The sequence below is a fragment of the Fusarium odoratissimum genome, assembly GCF_000260195.1.
Source record: "Fusarium odoratissimum NRRL 54006 unplaced genomic scaffold supercont1.2, whole genome shotgun sequence".
NCBI lineage: Eukaryota > Fungi > Ascomycota > Sordariomycetes > Hypocreales > Nectriaceae > Fusarium > Fusarium odoratissimum.
Genome location: NW_022158688.1, coordinates 194,579 through 212,930, shown reverse-complemented (window position 1 = coordinate 212,930; position 18,352 = coordinate 194,579). Strand labels below are relative to the sequence as shown.

At 48.0% G+C, this 18,352-nt stretch overlaps 7 protein-coding genes across 7 annotated transcripts; 3 read left to right on the top strand and 4 right to left on the bottom strand.

Moving 5' to 3' along the window:
* Positions 1 to 115: 115 nt before the first annotated feature.
* FOIG_01655 (uncharacterized protein) lies at positions 116 to 511 on the top strand (the record flags this gene model as incomplete). Its single annotated transcript, XM_031198627.1, has 2 exons — positions 116 to 403; positions 452 to 511. The coding sequence occupies 2 exons, from the start codon at positions 116 to 118 to the stop codon at positions 509 to 511; spliced, it is 348 nt and encodes a 115-aa protein (XP_031070664.1).
* Positions 512 to 601: 90 nt separating this feature from the next.
* On the top strand, positions 602 to 3,907 carry FOIG_01654 (uncharacterized protein; the record flags this gene model as incomplete). The annotated part of the gene is made up of 3 exons (XM_031198626.1): positions 602 to 1,658; positions 1,715 to 2,832; positions 2,888 to 3,907. 3 exons carry the CDS (start codon positions 602 to 604, stop codon positions 3,905 to 3,907), a joined length of 3,195 nt encoding a protein of 1,064 aa, XP_031070663.1.
* A 333-nt stretch (positions 3,908 to 4,240) lies between these two features.
* FOIG_01653 (uncharacterized protein) lies at positions 4,241 to 4,534 on the top strand (the record flags this gene model as incomplete). The annotated part of the gene is made up of 1 exon (XM_031198625.1): positions 4,241 to 4,534. One exon carries the CDS (start codon positions 4,241 to 4,243, stop codon positions 4,532 to 4,534), a length of 294 nt encoding a protein of 97 aa, XP_031070662.1.
* An 80-nt stretch (positions 4,535 to 4,614) lies between these two features.
* On the bottom strand, positions 4,615 to 5,882 carry FOIG_01652 (uncharacterized protein). Its single transcript, XM_031198624.1, has 3 exons — positions 5,654 to 5,882; positions 5,146 to 5,600; positions 4,615 to 5,099 (listed from the first exon to the last, which is right to left on the bottom strand). The coding sequence occupies exons 1-3, from the start codon at positions 5,757 to 5,759 to the stop codon at positions 4,749 to 4,751; spliced, it is 912 nt and encodes a 303-aa protein (XP_031070661.1). The 5' UTR covers positions 5,760 to 5,882; the 3' UTR covers positions 4,615 to 4,748.
* Positions 5,883 to 7,400: 1,518 nt separating this feature from the next.
* On the bottom strand, positions 7,401 to 8,847 carry FOIG_01651 (uncharacterized protein). The gene is made up of 2 exons (XM_031198623.1): positions 8,111 to 8,847; positions 7,401 to 8,062 (listed from the first exon to the last, which is right to left on the bottom strand). Exons 1-2 carry the CDS (start codon positions 8,713 to 8,715, stop codon positions 7,567 to 7,569), a joined length of 1,101 nt encoding a protein of 366 aa, XP_031070660.1. The 5' UTR covers positions 8,716 to 8,847; the 3' UTR covers positions 7,401 to 7,566.
* A 219-nt stretch (positions 8,848 to 9,066) lies between these two features.
* On the bottom strand, positions 9,067 to 11,628 carry FOIG_01650 (uncharacterized protein). The gene is made up of 5 exons (XM_031198622.1): positions 11,365 to 11,628; positions 10,937 to 11,310; positions 10,624 to 10,880; positions 9,651 to 10,571; positions 9,067 to 9,595 (listed from the first exon to the last, which is right to left on the bottom strand). Exons 1-5 carry the CDS (start codon positions 11,521 to 11,523, stop codon positions 9,453 to 9,455), a joined length of 1,854 nt encoding a protein of 617 aa, XP_031070659.1. The 5' UTR covers positions 11,524 to 11,628; the 3' UTR covers positions 9,067 to 9,452.
* A 4,630-nt stretch (positions 11,629 to 16,258) lies between these two features.
* FOIG_01649 (uncharacterized protein) lies at positions 16,259 to 18,043 on the bottom strand (the record flags this gene model as incomplete). The annotated part of the gene is made up of 1 exon (XM_031198621.1): positions 16,259 to 18,043. The coding sequence occupies one exon, from the start codon at positions 18,041 to 18,043 to the stop codon at positions 16,259 to 16,261; it is 1,785 nt and encodes a 594-aa protein (XP_031070658.1).
* Between the last annotated feature and the right edge of the window lie 309 nt (positions 18,044 to 18,352).

Sequence of the window (18,352 nt, the reverse complement as noted above, 5' to 3'; positions counted from 1 at the left end):
TACGAAGTAGCCTTCAATATTTAAAGATAGGATTTCTAATCGCTTTTCCTTTGCTATATTTCTCCTCCTCCATCTGAAGTATTGATTTCTCTGTTTCAACGTTATGGCACTTACAATGTCCGCCGGCAGCTTGGTCAGCACTGGTGTCTTTGGCACTGATGTTGATGATGAGGTCTCACAGATTTGGAAACAAGTCGAGATTCGCGTTTTGCAGATGGCAGGTGGAGATTGTTCCAAGATCAAACCGGACCTGGACATAAACAGCGTCCTGCAACATTTGGATCAATCCCAGTCCAAGGACAAGAAGGCGTCTGAGAATTATGGTCCTGTTAAGAAATTTTTCAACCGAATGCTTCAATGCATCCAGACCATCGGGGGCATCGTCGCAGATGGGGCATCATTTGTGCGTTTCAACTTCTATCTCCCATTGTTATACTGACGATTGGCACAGGTATTTGCTCTAGCTGGTACCAGCTACAATGCTCTCGCCTTCGTGATCCGGGCATGGTAGGGTTATGAGGGTATCTTCGAAAGCCTTGCCAGCCTTCTTGAGAAGTGTATTGAGTTTCTAGAACGACTTACCTACTACACTGACTATGGGATGGATTCGAAGCTCACCAAAATCGCTTGTCAGCATCTCCAGATCTTTGTGGACATCTGTGACCATACCCTCAAGCTGCGCTCAAAGTGGAGCAAGTTTGCTGCTTCCATGAAGCAGATGTTCCTCAATGACGATGGCGTGCAGGAGCTACTAGGTGCCATGAAGAACCTGGTGGAAAAGGAGCATGGGCTCGTGTCTGCACAGACTTGGAAATCAAGCAACGAAGCCGCCGCCAACTCTAAGGACGGATTGAATTTGACCAGGAACATGCATACCAGCCTGGTTGACGATAGGAAGCAGAAGCAGCATGAGAGAGATATAAACAGTTGGAAACTCATCATTGTCAACGCACTGGACTTGGACCGTACCATCATCGAACCTGGTCGTGAACCATGGGATAAGATGTGGAAACGACACAAAGGCAACATCCTCGAGGGCACCGGTGAGTGGCTTTTCCAAGACTCTCGCTTTACTCGTTGGATTTCGGGCTCTGAAGATTCGAAACGTATCCTGGCTCTGGGGGGCGAAGAAGGGGCTGGAAAGACACCCCTTGCATCTAATGTCGTCGTTCATCTTCGCAAGATGAAGGGGTCGGGAAAAAGAGTTGTCACTGCACATAACTTTCTTGACATTGATACCAAATCCACAACAGACGCCAACGATGCCAACATTATCTCCAGATACGTCATGTGTCAACTCGCCTTAGCCGAAGATCCCGTCATGAAGAGCGTCGCAGGCATTTGTGAGAAGTCCCAGTCCTTTAGCAGCGCGTTGGACATGTGGACACAGCTTCTCCTCGAGAACGAAGACCTGCTAGCTATGGATGTGACATTCTATATCGTACTCGATGGGCTAGGTGCCAACGCTGAGGTACTGATCAGCTTCTTACAACGATTCTCCGACAATCCGATCATTCAGAGAGCTCGGATACTTCTGACAGGAAACAAAGAGCTCTTTGACGCCATTAATTTGGCCGGTGGTGTTAAGATGGACAAGATTGTTCTCGGCGATGCAAACAGCAAGGACCTTGTCTTGTACATCAACAGGCGGATGGACAGTATGGAAATCCTCAAAAACACGTCTAGGCCAGGTGTCTCTGAATTAAGGACCAAGATTCTCTCATCACTACAGTCTTCTACGAGGGGAGAAACTACAAGATCGAGCGAGTCCATGACAATATCTCCAAAACGGACGATGTCGAAGAGATTGATGCTCTACTGGAATCAGCTGGCAATGTACGGCCTGACCAGATCGAGTCTGATATCGAGAAGCTAAACCAACAGCGCACGCCAAAGGAGATCGCAGAGATTAATGAGATGATTCTTTGGGTCAACGATGCACGAATTTGGTTCTCACCAGCCCAGATCGAAGCAGCACTCGCCCTCAAAGCTGGCCCCAAAGCAAGCACCTCGCTCATGTCAATCGAAGCCAAGATTGCGTCAAAGTACACCATCTTTACAACCGATTCCGGTTTTGTGCAGTACAAACTTGGTGCTATACAAGAAAGGATTCCGCTCAAGAAACGAGATGTCGAGGACAGTGAAAGTTCCAGTGGGTTCAAGGATATACAACCTGCCGAGGTTAATATCATCAAGCACTACCTCACAACTATCTGTCCAAGCGACCTATACCAGAAGTTTGGATTTGATGATTTCTTCGATTTGAAGATGGCTCGTAAAGGTAACTATATCTGTCAAGACCCAGACAACTCCCAAGCTTCTATGGTATTGCGCTGTATAAGCTGCCTTACCGATCAGCGCAACGAAAAGACCGAGCGTCTTTTGGACTATGCCTGTGACAACCTCCACGTTCATCTGAAGGAGACCGACCTATCTCTGACAGACCGTTCTCTCAAGGCTCAAGTTGGCGATACCTTGCTCAGACTCTTTACGGAGCAGTATGCTCTCGACTTCTTGTTTGGCTTTCACTTGCTTCACGAGGATGCCGATGAAGTGCAATTCTCCAAGGATCATCTTCCTGCGAGTTGGAAAACATGGATTTTATCGGATCAAGGAGTCAACTCACTTACTAAATGGCTCAAGGACTCTGCTGTCATCGAGAATGTCAAGAGCACGGCATTGGTAGCTTCGTTTAACGCACCTGATGCCAATCGCCACTTGGCTCTTTTCGGCTCGTCTGCAAAGTTAGCGGCTGAAGACTTGTTTACAAAGGACACAACTCAGCGGGAGGCTATTCGGGCCTATATACTCCTTGATACGATTCTCAACAAGGTATTCAACCTTTTCTCATCATGGAGTAACATTGCAACGAATTAAAGCTTTCTAGGACAAATCCCCCACTGATAAAAGTGAGCAAGTAAATGATGGCGATCAATCAACAGAGACAGCCCCAGGAGATGACAAGGAGAAGAAGACAGAAGATGGTGAAGACGTAGATTCCGTTCATAGCCCGGCATCAGCAGATATCCACTGGCTGGAAGATTGGGCACAAGAGATGCTCAAATTCCAGGAGAAAGGCTCAACATGGGAGGCCCAAGCATCACTACTTCTCTCTTATGTGGCAGGTGAGAAGATTCCCAAGTCACTTGCAGAAGAGAGAGCACGAAAGGCATTGGAGATGAATCCAGAAAGTTGGGTCGCCTCCTACGCACTGCCCCGAGTCATCGAATCGAAGGAGGAGTCTCTCAGTCACTTTGAGACGGTGCTTGATAAGCTCGTGAAGGACACGGAATGGCAAAACGAGCGAGGCCACAAAGGAATCTTACCACGAGTCATCTACAGTCTTGGAGACAAGTACTGGGAAGATGGGGAACGACAGGAGGAGGCTATCGCGACATACTCCAAGGTCTTTGACCTTGGTAGGTCCATCCATCTTTTCAGTAGCTTCTCGGATGTTCTCCAAAAGTACTCGATGGCTTGCTGCTGGGAACCCATGATCACTTTCTTTGAACGACTGCTCGACGAGCCTCAGGACGGCCCCAACGCAGCAGGAGAGTTCCTGATGGATAGACTTCTGGAACCCGGGGAGGCATTCCTTTCGCTGCTCGTAAAGCTTTTTGAAACATTCGCAAGATATGATCTTCTGGAAACACTGTTTGTTCGGGCCATTGCAAAGGCCACTTCCAGGGGTGACCAAGACGATCTCTTCACAATCCGATACTACTACGGCAAGACTCTCTTTAGTATCAAGGACCACGTAGAAGCTGATATTGCGGTATGGGAGCTCTATAAGAGCGAGGCTACGACTGAGCTTCACGAGCGGGCTGTTAACCTCATCGATACCTATATGGTGCCCGCATGGCTAGAGCTTGCAACTGCCAAGGATGTCGATCCAACAAGGGCTTAAGGCTTCTTTGACAAAATTGAAGCAGCTTATATTGAGTTTGAGGCTCTTGAGTCGCATGCTATCGAGCCTACGGTTGCCTTTGTGCAATACTTCAGATGCCGCGGTAACACCGACAAAGCCAAGCAGATACTGCGACCGCGTGTAACAGAAGCACTGGAGATGCTCTCTGACGACCGCACTGACAATGATCTCTACTCACTATACAACCTCGGACACATATTGGCAGTAATGCGAGACCTTCCTAACCACATAGCCTGCATGGATCTGATGCGCCGCATCGCCAGGGCAGAGTATACCAGGGCCGTAGCCAATTATGAAACAGAGGATATCCAAATGGAAATTGCTATGGCAAAAGGCGAGACGTTTATTCGAAGCTTTCTATCGTTGCCTGACGAGCCTGAGACGGCGTTTTTCTGGTGTGATGGATGTCGAGCCGAGATCACCTTTGCGAGTGAGATTTGGACGTGTCTGAGCGAAAGTGGAAGTATACAGCTAGATGATAAGTGCTACAAGAAGCTCAAAAGGGAAGGTTGGGACCTGTGTGTAGTAAGGAACATGAACACTATTGGGTGTCGAAGCGAAATGTGGAGGAGATTGATGCGGTGCCAGTGGGCTCTGTCAAGCTGAGAGAGGAGATTATTTCCTTTGAGGCATGGAAGGATAAGATACGAGAGCAATATGTTAGTAGCGGCATAAGCACATAAGCTAGAGAGTTCTCAAGCATTCTTTAGTAGAGGAGCAATGATACATGTATTACTAAGAGACAGGTCCCTAACTATCTTCAACCATCTTCAACCATCTTCTCAACTTCCAGTGTCTCTAATACATATTCACCAACCACTTAGTAGCGGACGATCTCCATGCGCTTCTTGAGACGGAAAGCAATAGCACGCTTTCGGGAAGCAGCAGACTGGGTGAAAGCACCAGATCCACCGAAAGGACCAGCAGCAGCGCCATTGCGGACACGAACGATGCAGACGTTGTTGGCTCCTCCGACAGAGCCTTCACAAGTCATGCCCTGGGGCATCTGGACCTTGAGGGGGAAGTCGGTGTTGGTAGCGAGGGAGAGACCCTGGATGCCGATTCCAGGAACATCTTGGGTCACCTCTGCGGTTTGGAAGGCATCGGGGTCCGTGCCGCCGGAAGTAGCGTCGATTTCAGCTGTCATTGGGCCGGCACCGTCTTGGTTGATCTGAGGGAGTTAGTCGAGGAACTTAGGAAAGATGGATAAGACTTACCTGTCTATAAGTCATGGTGACCTCGCCGTTATCAGAAGCCGTCGGCAAGCCCTTGCTAGCTCCCTCTCCAGCCGTAGCAGCAACGCTAGTCTCTTCAGCTGTCTCGGTCTTCTCGCCACCTCCTCCACGGCCACCACCGAAGAGTCCACCCAAGAAGTTACCCAACTGACGCCTCTGTCGGTTGTTGTTGCCCTGGTTGTTACCCTGGGGCAAGTTGGACAAGTCGTCCTCGACACCAGTAGCACTTTCAGTGCCGTTGTTGGTAGGGACGTTGTTAGCGTTTCCGCTGCCCAAAAAGTTGGAGATCATGACGGAGGCGTCAACAGGCCCGTTACCCTGGGTCCTGCCCAGAGCGCTGGCCTCTCCACTGCGGATCTCACGATCGCGAATGATGGAGGTGTCGGCTTGAGAACCGCATCGGTTGCTTGAGCAATCACGAGGAGTTCCGTCAGCAACTGTCTATTGTTAGTGATTCCGTTATATACTACCAGGTGAGATGGCAACTTACTGCTAAGACCAGGCATGGTAACTCCATTAGCTCCCTCAACAGAGAGGACGACTCCATGAGCAGAAGCCATGGCGAAGAAGGCGGAGACAATAGCAAGAGAATGCATTTTGAAGGTTGTATAGATCAAAAAGGATTATTAAAGTTTGTGTTGCTGAAACTGAGCCGCCAGGGCTAACTTGAGGCTTTCTTAGAAAGGAAGTGAAGAGAAGAGAAGATGATTGAGATGCTGTTGGATTATTTTCCAAGATGTCGAACAATCAGACTCTTATATACAAATTATCGTCTATATCATCAGTTTTCATGTTTGATACCAAACTCCTCGGTTGTCGGCTCCATGCCCTCCCCGGCGCTGATCATCAGCGATCATCAAATCGCATCACGAGAAACCCCATCCTCAGCTTCAGGTCATTGTTTCCATTTGTCTCAACGCCTCTCACAGCCACATATTCTGTTCAGTTCACGAGTCTCAAGTCGCTCACCCATGTTTCAAAATTCTTGGTGTTTCATGTTTCGCTCAGACCCCCTACGGATCTAACGTTGCACCCAGAAAACTGACACGTGAAACTCTCAGCTCTAACAATTCGGAGAATTCTTGGCTTTTTTGGTGAATGCGATTGGTTTGTCAGATTTTTTGTCTGTGTCGAGGTTTTTAAACACCAAGACGTTTGAACTCGTGATTCCTCACGTCGGCCGCCGCGTATTATTAATAGAGATCAACCCTGGGACTAACGCGCAATTAGCGAAGAGTTTTAATGGCTTTGTTTGCGAGAGAATATTCTTCGATCGGCGCTAGTAGGTTCGTGTTTTTGGTGATGAAACCGGAAACGAAGAGTACCAGGTAGGCGCAGTTCTTCGTGAACAAAAGACCAAGACCAAAGGAGAAGCGATGACGGCTAAGCCGAAGTATTGATGTCTTCTATTGTTCTTCCCATCATTTGCAGTTTAATCGTTGCTTATGTCATGGTTGCGCTACTTGATTCTATTTAATTCCTGAAAAGTGATATGCTGTTGCTAGTGGATGTGAGCAGTGATAAACCTTCCTGTTTATGCAAACACATTCTGTCGTTTATAAACAATTCATGCGTCATTCTAAGTTCTTAGACACATTTGAGTTTATTCTTCCTGGATGCGAATCCATGTGCACCTAATCTTTTCGGCCGAGTGCCGAGCCGGCAGATCTCGGCTTTCACTCCACCAGGAGTCTCACGATGCTGAAACAGCCACTTGGCGTCCCGTTTTGACAACGTTTCACCGCCACTTTTTGGGCTTGACACATTCAGCTTTCTTCTGCCTAAGTATTAAGTTAAGAATTAGACGCTCATAGCTTAACTCTGAAGAAGAGGCGGTTCCATCTGTGTCAAAGCGTCATAACTGCTACCCCAAGCTCCAGAACGTTTTCTGTGTCAAGTTCCAAGACTTGGCTTCTATCGCGAGGTCACTGACCTGTCGCAACTTTTGAGGGCGAGAGGGCTATGCAAGAATGAAACGTCGCAGATGGGCAGTATCTTGCCCAGATCGGAAAGGCATGCGAGCTGAATCGGCGTTTGGAATCATTCTCGAGTCTGTTGGTTGAAGAGGTCCTATTAGTCAAGATACGCAGCGCGACAAAATGATTTCGATTCTCCCGTTTGAAAGGAAAGAGTTCGTTGCACTCTCTGGCACGACACTCGACCAAGGCTGTAATTGAGTTGTGTCGATCATCTCATCCCCATGCTCGATGCCGCGCTCAATTGACTATTCCTACGAGTGGCTTTTAAGCCGAAGTACTTGTCATTTGTGAGAAAAGATTTAATTGGAATACAGACTAAGAGTTCACTCAGCTGACTTGAGTAGTATGTACACGACACGATCTGCTAGCTAAGTAACAAGAAAGAAAAACACAAATGCGACTCGGAACTACCAGAAGCCTCCATCTACCCCTGGTTGATAGGATCGTTGATAGGATCAACACCCTTTGCAGTACCAATACGAGCCTCGAACCAAAATCGAAGTCTCTCAACCAAGCCACGGTCCTTCATGAATCGCGCAAACTCAGCTGGGTTGGTAGCAGTCTCGTTGCGAAGATCGGGGAAACCTTCTGGGGTGGCGATATCGCGACGAACAGACCAAGTACCCATAGCAGTCTGGTACTCCTCGCTAAGAATGAAGTTGTGAAGAAGCTTGGCTCCCTCAGGGTGAGGGGCATCCTTGAGAATGCCGGCATATTGCGACCAAGAGACATATTTACCCTTTGTAGGTTGGGAGAATTTGAGAGGCTTGGATTCGCCGAAACCTCCGCCAGCAGCGAAGTAGGCAGCTTCGGTGGCGTTCTTCTGGCTGATGATGGCGCCGGGAGTTGCCGTTCCACGAACCCAGCGAGGGTTCTGCTTGAGGAGATCCTCGAACCAGGAAGCTCCGTACTCTTGCATGCTGGAAACTGGTCAGCTTGGATCGCCGTGAGAGACGTGAGGAACTTACATGAGATAAAAGGCGAACAGAACCGCGTCGTCGTCGTTGGGGTAAGTCAGGACGAGCTTGTTCTTAAACTCAGGTCGAAGCCAATCGGTGTACTCTGCGGGTGCCTTGATACCGCGAAGCTTCTCTGTGTTCCATGCATTGGCCCAGAAGAAGATATACACTCCATACCAATACGCCGTGCTATCCTTGAAAGCATGATCGATTTGATCAAAGCCCTTGGGGGCGTAGTTGAGCAAAGCGCCCTCTTGAGCCCAGCGCGGGTAATCGTTCAGGGTCTGCAGGATCACGCTGTCGACATAAACTGACTTTCCACCAGCAGCGAGTTGCTGATCGACTCTGACGTCATGGTACTTGGAGAGATCGACAGTGACATTGAGCTTGATTCCGGGAAAACGCTTCTCGAAAGCTTGTTTCAGACCGGCTTGTTGATTGACTGCATCTCCGCCGTGCCAGAGGGTGACGGTGTCTCCCTCCTTCAAGGCAGCTTTGTAGATCTCATCGAGGCTTCTTGTTTCGACCTCGACTTTTTCGTTGAATCCGAGGACTTGGTCATAGCTCATGACAGAGCTAGCCAGAAAGGCGAGCGAGAACAAAGAGTGCTTCATATTGATAGGCTTGAATGATGAGAAGATGATGCTCTGGACTTGTATGAACTGATGAACGGGCACTGGGTATTTATACAATTGTTCCCCGATACGAAAACTTGATTTAGCCTACGTTACATAACTCAATCTCAGTCGGAAATACCGCGACGGTGTTTCCGGCCAAATCGTGGATAGAGTTTGTTAATGCCGATCTCGCATGATGGCTTATATGAGTACCGGGATTACGTGATGCCCCCATGTTTCTACGATTCCTCCAATGAGGAGCACGATTGATTATCGACGCGCGCGGTTCGGAGGGGCAGTGGGATAGACCTCATCCCGCCGACTCTGCTTAGTCGTCATTTTCGTACTTGGCCTTCCTAAAGAGAACAAGAAGTGGGCAGTCGCATTACGTGGTTGACTATATTTGCGACTCGTAACGAGGCTCAGCTTGAACTCAAAATTGGCTGGGGTTACTTTTTCAGAAAGAATCCTCGTGACAGCTCGTGATACTAGCTAATGAGAACCCAGCAACCTATGAACATACTGAAGGCCCTGCAATTACAGGTACCAATTGTGTTTCCTATTGGCTGCAGTTACGATTAAAAGGTGTTACCCAGTCACGGACTTATGTTGTTCTGGTCCGGTTTTGGCATATGACGTTACTTCATGGTTCCATTACACTATGGATTATCCACCGCCTGACTCAGGATACTTGCTACTTATATACATGACAGCAGCCCAAGCTATTCCACCAATTATGCGAGTGTCTTCTCGCCCTTCTCAATAATGGGAGGAGGACGCGGGATGTCCTTGCGAAGGACATAGCGCTTGAAGATATATGGCAGCCAGACCTTTGTCTCATGAGACAAGAAGCTTTTTGTAGGGACGGAGAAGACCTCTTTATGTTGTGTTAGTAACTGTATCTAATTGGTATTATAGTGGGGAAAACTTACGATCCAATTCCTCAAGGGTCATCTGCTTCGTCTCACGAACGAAGCAGAAGATCATACCCCAGGCAATGAGGTTAAGCCCAGCATAGAAGCCGAAAGCTCCTGTGGGTGTCATGACAGTCTTCATACGAGGGAATGTCAAGCCAAGAACACCGGCGAAGGTGTTGTTGATGCAGACAGCCCAAGCCATACCCTGCTCTCGCTGGATGGTGGGGAAGACCTCGGCTGAATACTGGAAGGCGACAGGTCCCTCTCCCAGACAGTAGGCGATGGTGAAAAGGTAGACGAACAGAACAACGGGACCAATGTTGGCAGCTCGGTTGTCGCTGTTGTTGAGGAGTGAGAGACCACCAGCGAGAAGGAAAATACACATGAAAGGGAAGGTAGCCAAAGTCAAGAATCGTCGTCCCTTGGTATCAATCAGGAAGAGAGTAGGAATGGTGAAAACGACCTGAATAGCACCGTAACCCAGAGAAGCATACAGAGCCTCGTCGTGGCTGTAACCAGCCTCTCGGAAGATACTAGAGCTGTAGAAAGAGATGATGTTGATACCGCACATCTGCTGGGCCAACATGACAGTGCTAGCGCCGTAGTTGGCACGTCGAATCCTAGGAACAGCGAAGCAGTCCCAAAGACGAGCAAAGTAACCAGCGCCGGCATTCTCGCGAAGCTCCTCGTGGTAGATGATGTAAGAGTAGTAGTAATCGCGAGCACCGATGATGGGGTGAGCTCGAAGCTTGGACATGGAGACGAATCCATCGGCGATACGGCCGTGCTTCATCAGCCAGCGAGGAGATTCGGGGCAGAAGTAGATGCCGACAGCGAGGAGGAAGGCGGGGATGAAAGCAGAGCCGAGTTCCAGACGCCAGGCGATATCTCCGATATCCTTGACGATGACATTGGCACAGAAACCGAGGAAGATACCTATTGCTGTTAGTACTCCGACCTGATTGAGAGAATGTGAGAGGCGTCTTACCAATGACGACCCAAAGCTGCCAGAACATGACGAGAGCACCTCGAATTCGAGCAGGGGCCATCTCGGCGGAATAGATAGGCACAGTAGCGTTCTTGGCACCAATACCAATTCCCATGATGAAACGGATGGCAAAGAGCTCTTGCCAGTTCTTGGCGAAACCTGAAGCGATGGGGGTAGCAACCAAGCAACAGGCTGTGATGAAGATCTCTCCACGTCGGCCGAAGTAGTGGTTGAGAGGATCGACGATAAAGGCACCGCTAGAGGCAGAATGTCAGATGAAGTCAGGATATCGTAGGTGAAATTTGAAGCTTACATCAGACCAGCAGTCAGGAAGATGATGGAGTTGATGATACCAACAATCCACTCATCGCGTCCCTTGCCATCAATGCCAAACTCCTTGGGGAATGAAAGATTAGCGCCATTGGCACCTGTCTGATCCCATCCCTGCGTAGCAGCACCCACGGCACAAAGACCAATTGAGTACCACAGCATCTTAGACCCATGCCACTTGTGGTCTCTCTCATAGATGAGAGCAGCGCGTTCGTCGTCGAGAAGGTCATGGGATTCGAAGTTGTCGGGGTCACGGGCGATGAGAGCTGCTCGGCCGAAGAGGTCAACATGCTCAGACATGCCATTGGACTCGGCAAAGGCGCGAGCGTCGGCGACGACTTGATCCTTGGTTTTGCTCTATAATACTGGTGAGTAATGGGAAAATTGAGATGGTTTGCGGGTTGAATGTACCTGGAGAGGGTTCTGAACAATGTTGAGAGCGACGGAGTGGCGACGACCCTGAGAAGCATGCTCTAGAATCTCAGCACCTCCCTTCTCAGGCGGAGGCGTAACGGTCTTGTCATCGTAAGACGAGCCACCGTGGCCAGGTGAAATATCCTTGTCATCCATGTTTAAAGTCCAGTAAATCAACAGTCAGGACAGTGAGAAAAAGAAGAGGAGAGACACTGCTGAAACAACAAGATCTTCATAACCTGAGGCTGTATTATATATAAGCTTAAATTTAAAGCACGGCAGTTGGCAACCCTCTGGGGTCAAACTTGGCAATCCGAAGATGCCCACCCTTGCCAAGCCCAGGCAGCAGGTTAACAGTCTTGGCCGGCATGATATCACCTCGCGCCAAGAATGTGTTGGAGGTGTGCTACCCCGTGGGATCAACGCGGAGAAGATGCGCTCATTGGATCAGATCACTAGAGTGGGACCGGTGCAGGACTTTTTGCTTGCTTATGCTGGTTTACTCTGCAAATTGAAGATCATTTCCTTCTCTACGGACTGATCAATTGCTGTCAATTCGCAGGTCCTTTGTCAGATTGCCCTGTTGTTATGAGGCATATCGACCTCAGATCAGAAGCACTAAGATTACTGAGATATCCCCAGCTTCCATCTCATGCGGAGAAACAGAAAAAAGAGTGGCTTTAGGCACCGAAATTCTTTCCCCCTTCTTCCCCTAAAAACCAAGCTTTTCCTTTGTCCTCCCCGCTTACCCCACATGTTGTGCCATGGGGATACAACCGCGAAGTCTTGGCCCATCCTCCGAAATACTCCACTTGAGCAATTGATCCAATCATTGATATGTTTATTTCACTGCCTGTTTTTTAGATCAGGAATTTAGTCTGAGCTTTTTGGGGAAAACGGGCGTTGGAAACCATGTGAAAGGAAGAGTTGGGGACTAAGTGGGACGGAGAGTTGCAAGAATACGGGTGCCTAATTGAGGTTATTGAGCGTTGATCAGTTGATGAAAATTTTGTCGGCGAAGGTGAGATGATTGAGCTCGGGTATCTCGGTCAATGTCGTTGAGGATTGATCATTTCATGTCTTGCATGGTCAATGCTACCCTCTGTGGCTTGAGACTTGAGTCGATTGACTGGGCAGCCGTAGGCGAGCCTGCCGCTATTGAAACGTTCCGGGCCATTTCTGTCAGCAGTAAAATTGAGTTGAGACGAGCCATTAACGTTATAAATAAAGTTAAAATGCGATCGTCGTTGTTTGTGTTGATCAAAGTTTCACTGCGATCGCGATCATCAGCGGAACAACAAATTCAACAAGCGGCTTCAACGTTCAAGATGACGATGACACTCTAATAAGTCACCCTGGTTCATCGGAACATTTCACGATAGTCGAGATGCTTCCAGCCATGCTCGCTAACCCAAACAACACTAGCCAAATTGCGGCTCAATCGAAGGTATCAAACTCGCCTGAAGAGCGTTGTTTGGTAATTGTCATTCCCGAGGGTTCCTTTGTATTCAGAATCATACTATGGCATGAAGATTTATGTAACAAATACCTACCAACGTCTACCAAAATGACCAGGATCCTTCCATGTTTCGCTCAACTCAATTTCGTGATCAAATCCTGTCGCGTAGCGACCAACGCGTCTCCACTCTTGCCGTTTTCTCTACAACGTGCATCGGGTTGTATCGGGAATACCGGAAATGGCCTCAAAATCTCTGAAACAGGACCATGACCGCATACCAGGATGATACGAGCTATTCCCGCTCATACGCTGGGTCCAGTAAGCAGGAATGGAGGAGCAACACGTGAGATTAAAGAAATGCGCTGGTAAGACGGGAGGTAAGAAGAAGCTTAGTAGCCAAGATGTCCAGCGGAGTAAAGCGCTCCATTGGAACTCGTTCGGGTAAAGTGTCGGGGCCCCGTGGGAAAAATTTGGTGGTCTCGCGTGCCTTGGTTTTGATCCTGTAAATCCGGGGCAACGACATGCAATGTCTTTGGGTATTCGGTCCTATACCTTGATCTGCGCTTTGTGTTACCAGACTCGGATAATCATGCAACTTTGAGATCCTTGCTGAAATGTCAAACCAACAGATTCAAGAATAAAACGGTAAGAGAGTCGGAGCGGAACCGAAGGTGGATATGTAAATCCTCGATATCTTATATTTCCACTGTAACGGCCATCATAACTCATTTTATACCCTAACACAAGCATGACAACTAATTGAGGCGCAATGATATTTTAATTATCACTAGTTAGTGATTCAGGGTCCTAAAGGCCTTCATTCTGCCATGCCGCGTAGAGAAGATGTGTCAGATGCTTATTTGAAGTTGGCTGTAAAAATACCCTACACCATCGTTCCAGCTGTGGCCTGAGGCAGACAGAAGAACCAGACCGGGATACCTAAAGCAGTCATCTTGGCGCCGATCACTATCTGATTTTTATCCACCAGCAAAAAGTCAGAGGCTTGAGAGAATAAACCCAGACCATGCATCGGATAAATTCGCGCCGTCCTTGCGGTAGTGGGAAAAAAAGAAACGTTTATAGATACGTCATAGTTGGAATAAAACACGTGAAAAGCTCACGCGTTCTAAAACACGGTTTACTTGACAAATGACATTGGTTTGTATTTTTATCAGCAAGAAATAAACGCCCATGCAAATCAGATGAGAGCAGCATAAGATAGTGAAAAAATCAATTATTCTCTGCAACATGAAATATTTTACTTGACTGTTAGTATTTTATCATAACGTCCTTCTGACAATATGTCTGAACTGGCTGCTGAAGAGAGACGCACACGTTGTTTACAACTCTGCCCCTCTGGGCAGTAATATCGAGTACAAACATGACCTTACGACTGCTAAATCGGTTCAAAGGTAACAGCATCGAGAGGATCGGATTGGTCAGATAAAGAAGGGCTTTATGGTTGACATGGTAGTTCTGACGGAGAACCCTCTGGTGGATATTACAGTCTTGGACAGCAAGGAAAAGTTGCTTGCAGTTATCAAAGGAGACCATATTGCATTTAGCAGTGTTAAGGAGTTGCCTTTTACAATTAACAGAAAGCCATAGTAGGATCGAGATGGTCATCACTGGCTTTACAAAGTCATTCGGAGAACCAGAACAATAAGCTAGGAAGACATTTTACAGAGCTCATTAAGTTTCGTCGCACCTAGATTGGATTTGCGTGCATGTTATGCAGTTACCAATTGCTCAATTACGATGAATTTTATTGATGTCCTTGAAGAAAAGGTATCGTGTCTCGCTTGGTATGAGAAATCAGTAATAGGTCTGCCCTGATGAAAGTTGCAATACAGTAACCTTAATCCAGGCTCTGTCATCCCGAGCAATCTGGCTAAAATAGAATGTTGGATGTTTCTAAATCCCCCCTCAATTAACCATTCGACCATTCTCAACACTACTATGTACGATTCCCCATGGGGTCGCCACGTATGGATCCATTCCCCCGGATCGGACCCAGAACAAGTTCCAAAACGCTTCCTGGTTTAGCTGTGCCGGTTACCTCGCTCACCTGCCCCCGTCACATAATAATGGATCATGGTCACAGGAACTCGGATCGTGGATGCCCTGCTTTGGCTCACAAGTATCTAATACATGTCAACTATATCGGCAAACGTGCCGATAAAACTTCTACCTGACGATATGGATATCCCTAAGCAGATGGGCGGAAGACGGAAGAGACGCCTTGTTCCGGATCATGAACGCAAGCGAGTTTGAAGAGCGTGGGTCACGTAGTCTACAGTTGCGCGCTTATCAGCTGATTTGAAGATTGCTAGATGTATACCCTGCAAGTCTAATAAACCGAAGAGTGATGGTGTTAGTCCATGTCAATGATGTCAGAAAAGTGGCGTGGCTTGTCATTACAGAGGGAGCAGCCCTGCGGATAACACCCACAGTCAACAACGATCAGAATGCGAATTGATACTGGAGTCAACTTTGCGTTCAAAAGGTATCGAGGTGCCAGAGGGGATTTTGATGTTGAGGGAACTTGCCAAGGGCAGTGAAACGGCAGCGTCATCACTGGAATGGATAATATCTGGTTTAGAATCATTCTTCCAAACGTCGAACGAGGCGGCAGATAAATCCTACATCTGATGTATCTGCGACACAGGAGTATCAGGCCAGGCGGGAATGGTTGTCGGGTCACGAGAACCAGCCGAGATGTACGAGTATCGGGACATATGATGAGACATCAGCACCTAAGATTCCTGCAAAGCAAGCCCCGGGTTTTCAGGCCCATGATGAAGAGTCAATAGCTATCCACAGGTGGCCGGTGAGTCAAAAGCATGAGCTGCCCATAACATGAAACCAGCTGGCACTGAGTAGGGCGCTGAAGGAGAAATGGCCAGAGCATCTACTGGGATAGTCCCCACTATGGAGGCAGCGGCCACAAGCCTCAGCATTGACTGGGATCAATTTTTCCTACAGAACTTACTGAACGGATGGGAGGCGAACGAGCGATCGCTCTGGCTGTTGGATCCGAATAATAATTTTGACGTATTATAGTAGAACTTGATCCGATTACCAGATTTGGTTTGCAATGAGAACATAGCAACCCTATTCCAAAGTAGTTTTATACTTATTAGAAGACCAGACCACGGGGGGAAGACGATATGAATTTATGTCAAATATGACTCAACAGTACTAGGCTTATGATAACCCCGGAAATCTAACCTCCTACTATTTATTATATTCATGGTCCACAGGTTGGCTCCAGGGGAAGTAATAAGACAAGTGACCAGTCAAGCAGGCTTGCGCTCAGGAGTGTCGTCGATTTCCAAGGCATCAGAGTGGCTGCAGACCTTAAAAACTATAATTATTACTATTGTAATAACTGAAATCTCTATAATAAAACAAGCCTAGAGCATTAAATTATTATAAAGCTTTTTCCATTGCCTTTGCCTTAGCCTTAGATATAGTAATAATTTCCGGTGCCACTAGGCGAGATAGCACTGGCGATACTGGATTCTCGTCAGGGGTTGTGAATAGGCGCAGGCGGGTGATAAGATAACTCAGACGTGGCGACGCGGTAAGTACAGTAATGGGAACTAGAAGAAAGAGGCTGATGACCAAGGATAGAAGCCTATGTGATGTATCTTGGGTAATTATTAGCCAGATAATTCCGAGGCCGATCAGGTTTTCCACCCAGAAGACTCGAAATGTATGGCGCCAGCTGAGGCCAAGTCGATCGCGATTCTGGGCGTCCCATTTGATAGATATGCCCCGAAGCAAGCCGCAGAAAAACAGTGTCATGCTGACAGTAGCCGCCGTTGAGACAATTGACGTGATGACATACTCTAGGACGATGGAGGTGACGAAGCGGAAGATGCCACCATAGCGCTTGATCTCGGACGGATTTGCCACAACAGTGAGGAAAGCGGCAATTTTGGGCAAGAGTCTGAAAATGAACCATTGCGAGAGAACGCTGACGCCGACTCTGGAGGCGCCAGGGTTTTCTACTCGCGATCTAATATTGAAAGCCAAAGTCATGACAAACCAAGCCATCGGGCTCAGAGATTTGGCAAGGATCCGACACACCTGGAAGCGATTAATGAGGCTGAGCCCTGGCTCCTTGAGCAGGAAAAAATATTGCATGTCTCCCTGGAACCATCGGTTCTGCCTATTCATGGCTTCAATCAAAGTCGGCGGAAACGTTTCGTAACTCTCGGTTGTAATCGGCAGTAGCCGGCACTCGTAGCCAGCGCGGCGCATGAACATGGTTTCTACGATATCGTGGCTCATAATGTGCCCCCCAAGGGGTGGTTTTCCCGAGAGAACCGGCAGCTTACAATGCTCCTGGAAAGCCCTGGTGCGGATAATTGCATTATGACCCCAGAAAAGCGCACAGTCGTTGGCCCACCAGCTAAGGCCGAGGTAGTTAACGGGTAGGTAATAGCGGCTGCCGAATTGCATGAGACGTGCAAAAGCACTCACTGCTGGCGTGCCAATAAACGCAGTTTGGAGTAGGCCGATTTGAGGGCACTTCTCCATGCTAGATACTATACGAACCAGCATGTCTCCAGACATAACGCTATCCGAGTCGAGTGGAACAAAAAACTCGTCGCCTTTGCTGTGCTTTTCGGCGTAGTCGTACATGTTTCCACCCTTATAACCAATGTTCTTGCTGCGGCGGTGGTAAAAGGGGGTTTGATAAGTGCCTATGCCGATATTGTCTTTGATGCGCGCGAAGCCTTCGTCTTCCATGCACACCACCTCCGGGAGGGTCGTATCGCTAAGCAAGACGAACCTGAAGTGCTGAAGGCGGCCTATTTGAGACAAGCTCTTCTGCATCTCGAGGAGGCGGTCGAATATTGAGCTTGGGTCCTCATTGCGCATGAAGATAACGAGGGCTGTTCTGGACCTGAGTTCTGGGAGGGGTCCTTTGGCGTCGAAGTAAGGATAGACAGATTTTTCTGCATTGCCAAAAGCCATGACCGACAGGCCGATGACGGCACTCCAAGAAGCGACAATGGGCTGGAACGTGCAAATGAAGGTGCAGAATAAGATGGTGCCCTCAAGGAAGGTGATGCCACCCAGTTTGAAATTGGTGTAGTTGCTCCATAGAACCAGGAATGAAGTACCAAAGAAAAGTGCCATGATCAGCCAATGGCGCTGATATCCGGGCATGCCGGTAACCTTGACAGGGGAGAAGATGCTCATATTTTATGTTTCTCAGGCCGACCGGCTCCTGATTTTGGCGTTATGTTTATGTGGATAAGAAATGCCCTTCAGTTGGAGTGAGATGGAAGGAGAGTACTGTCCTTTTAAATTTCACAGCATCAAGAACTGACTCATTTATGTCACGGCGCCTGGTGGTGTGCTTAAAACAATCATCCAACTATCTAAAAAGGGGAACCTTGACGATCGAGATATTGCGCTTTCTCAGTCTACTCCAATTACGATTGAGTCTGTACAGGAATAAATAAAGTTTAAGGTTGTAATTAATTAAATAAGCTTGACTATCTCGCC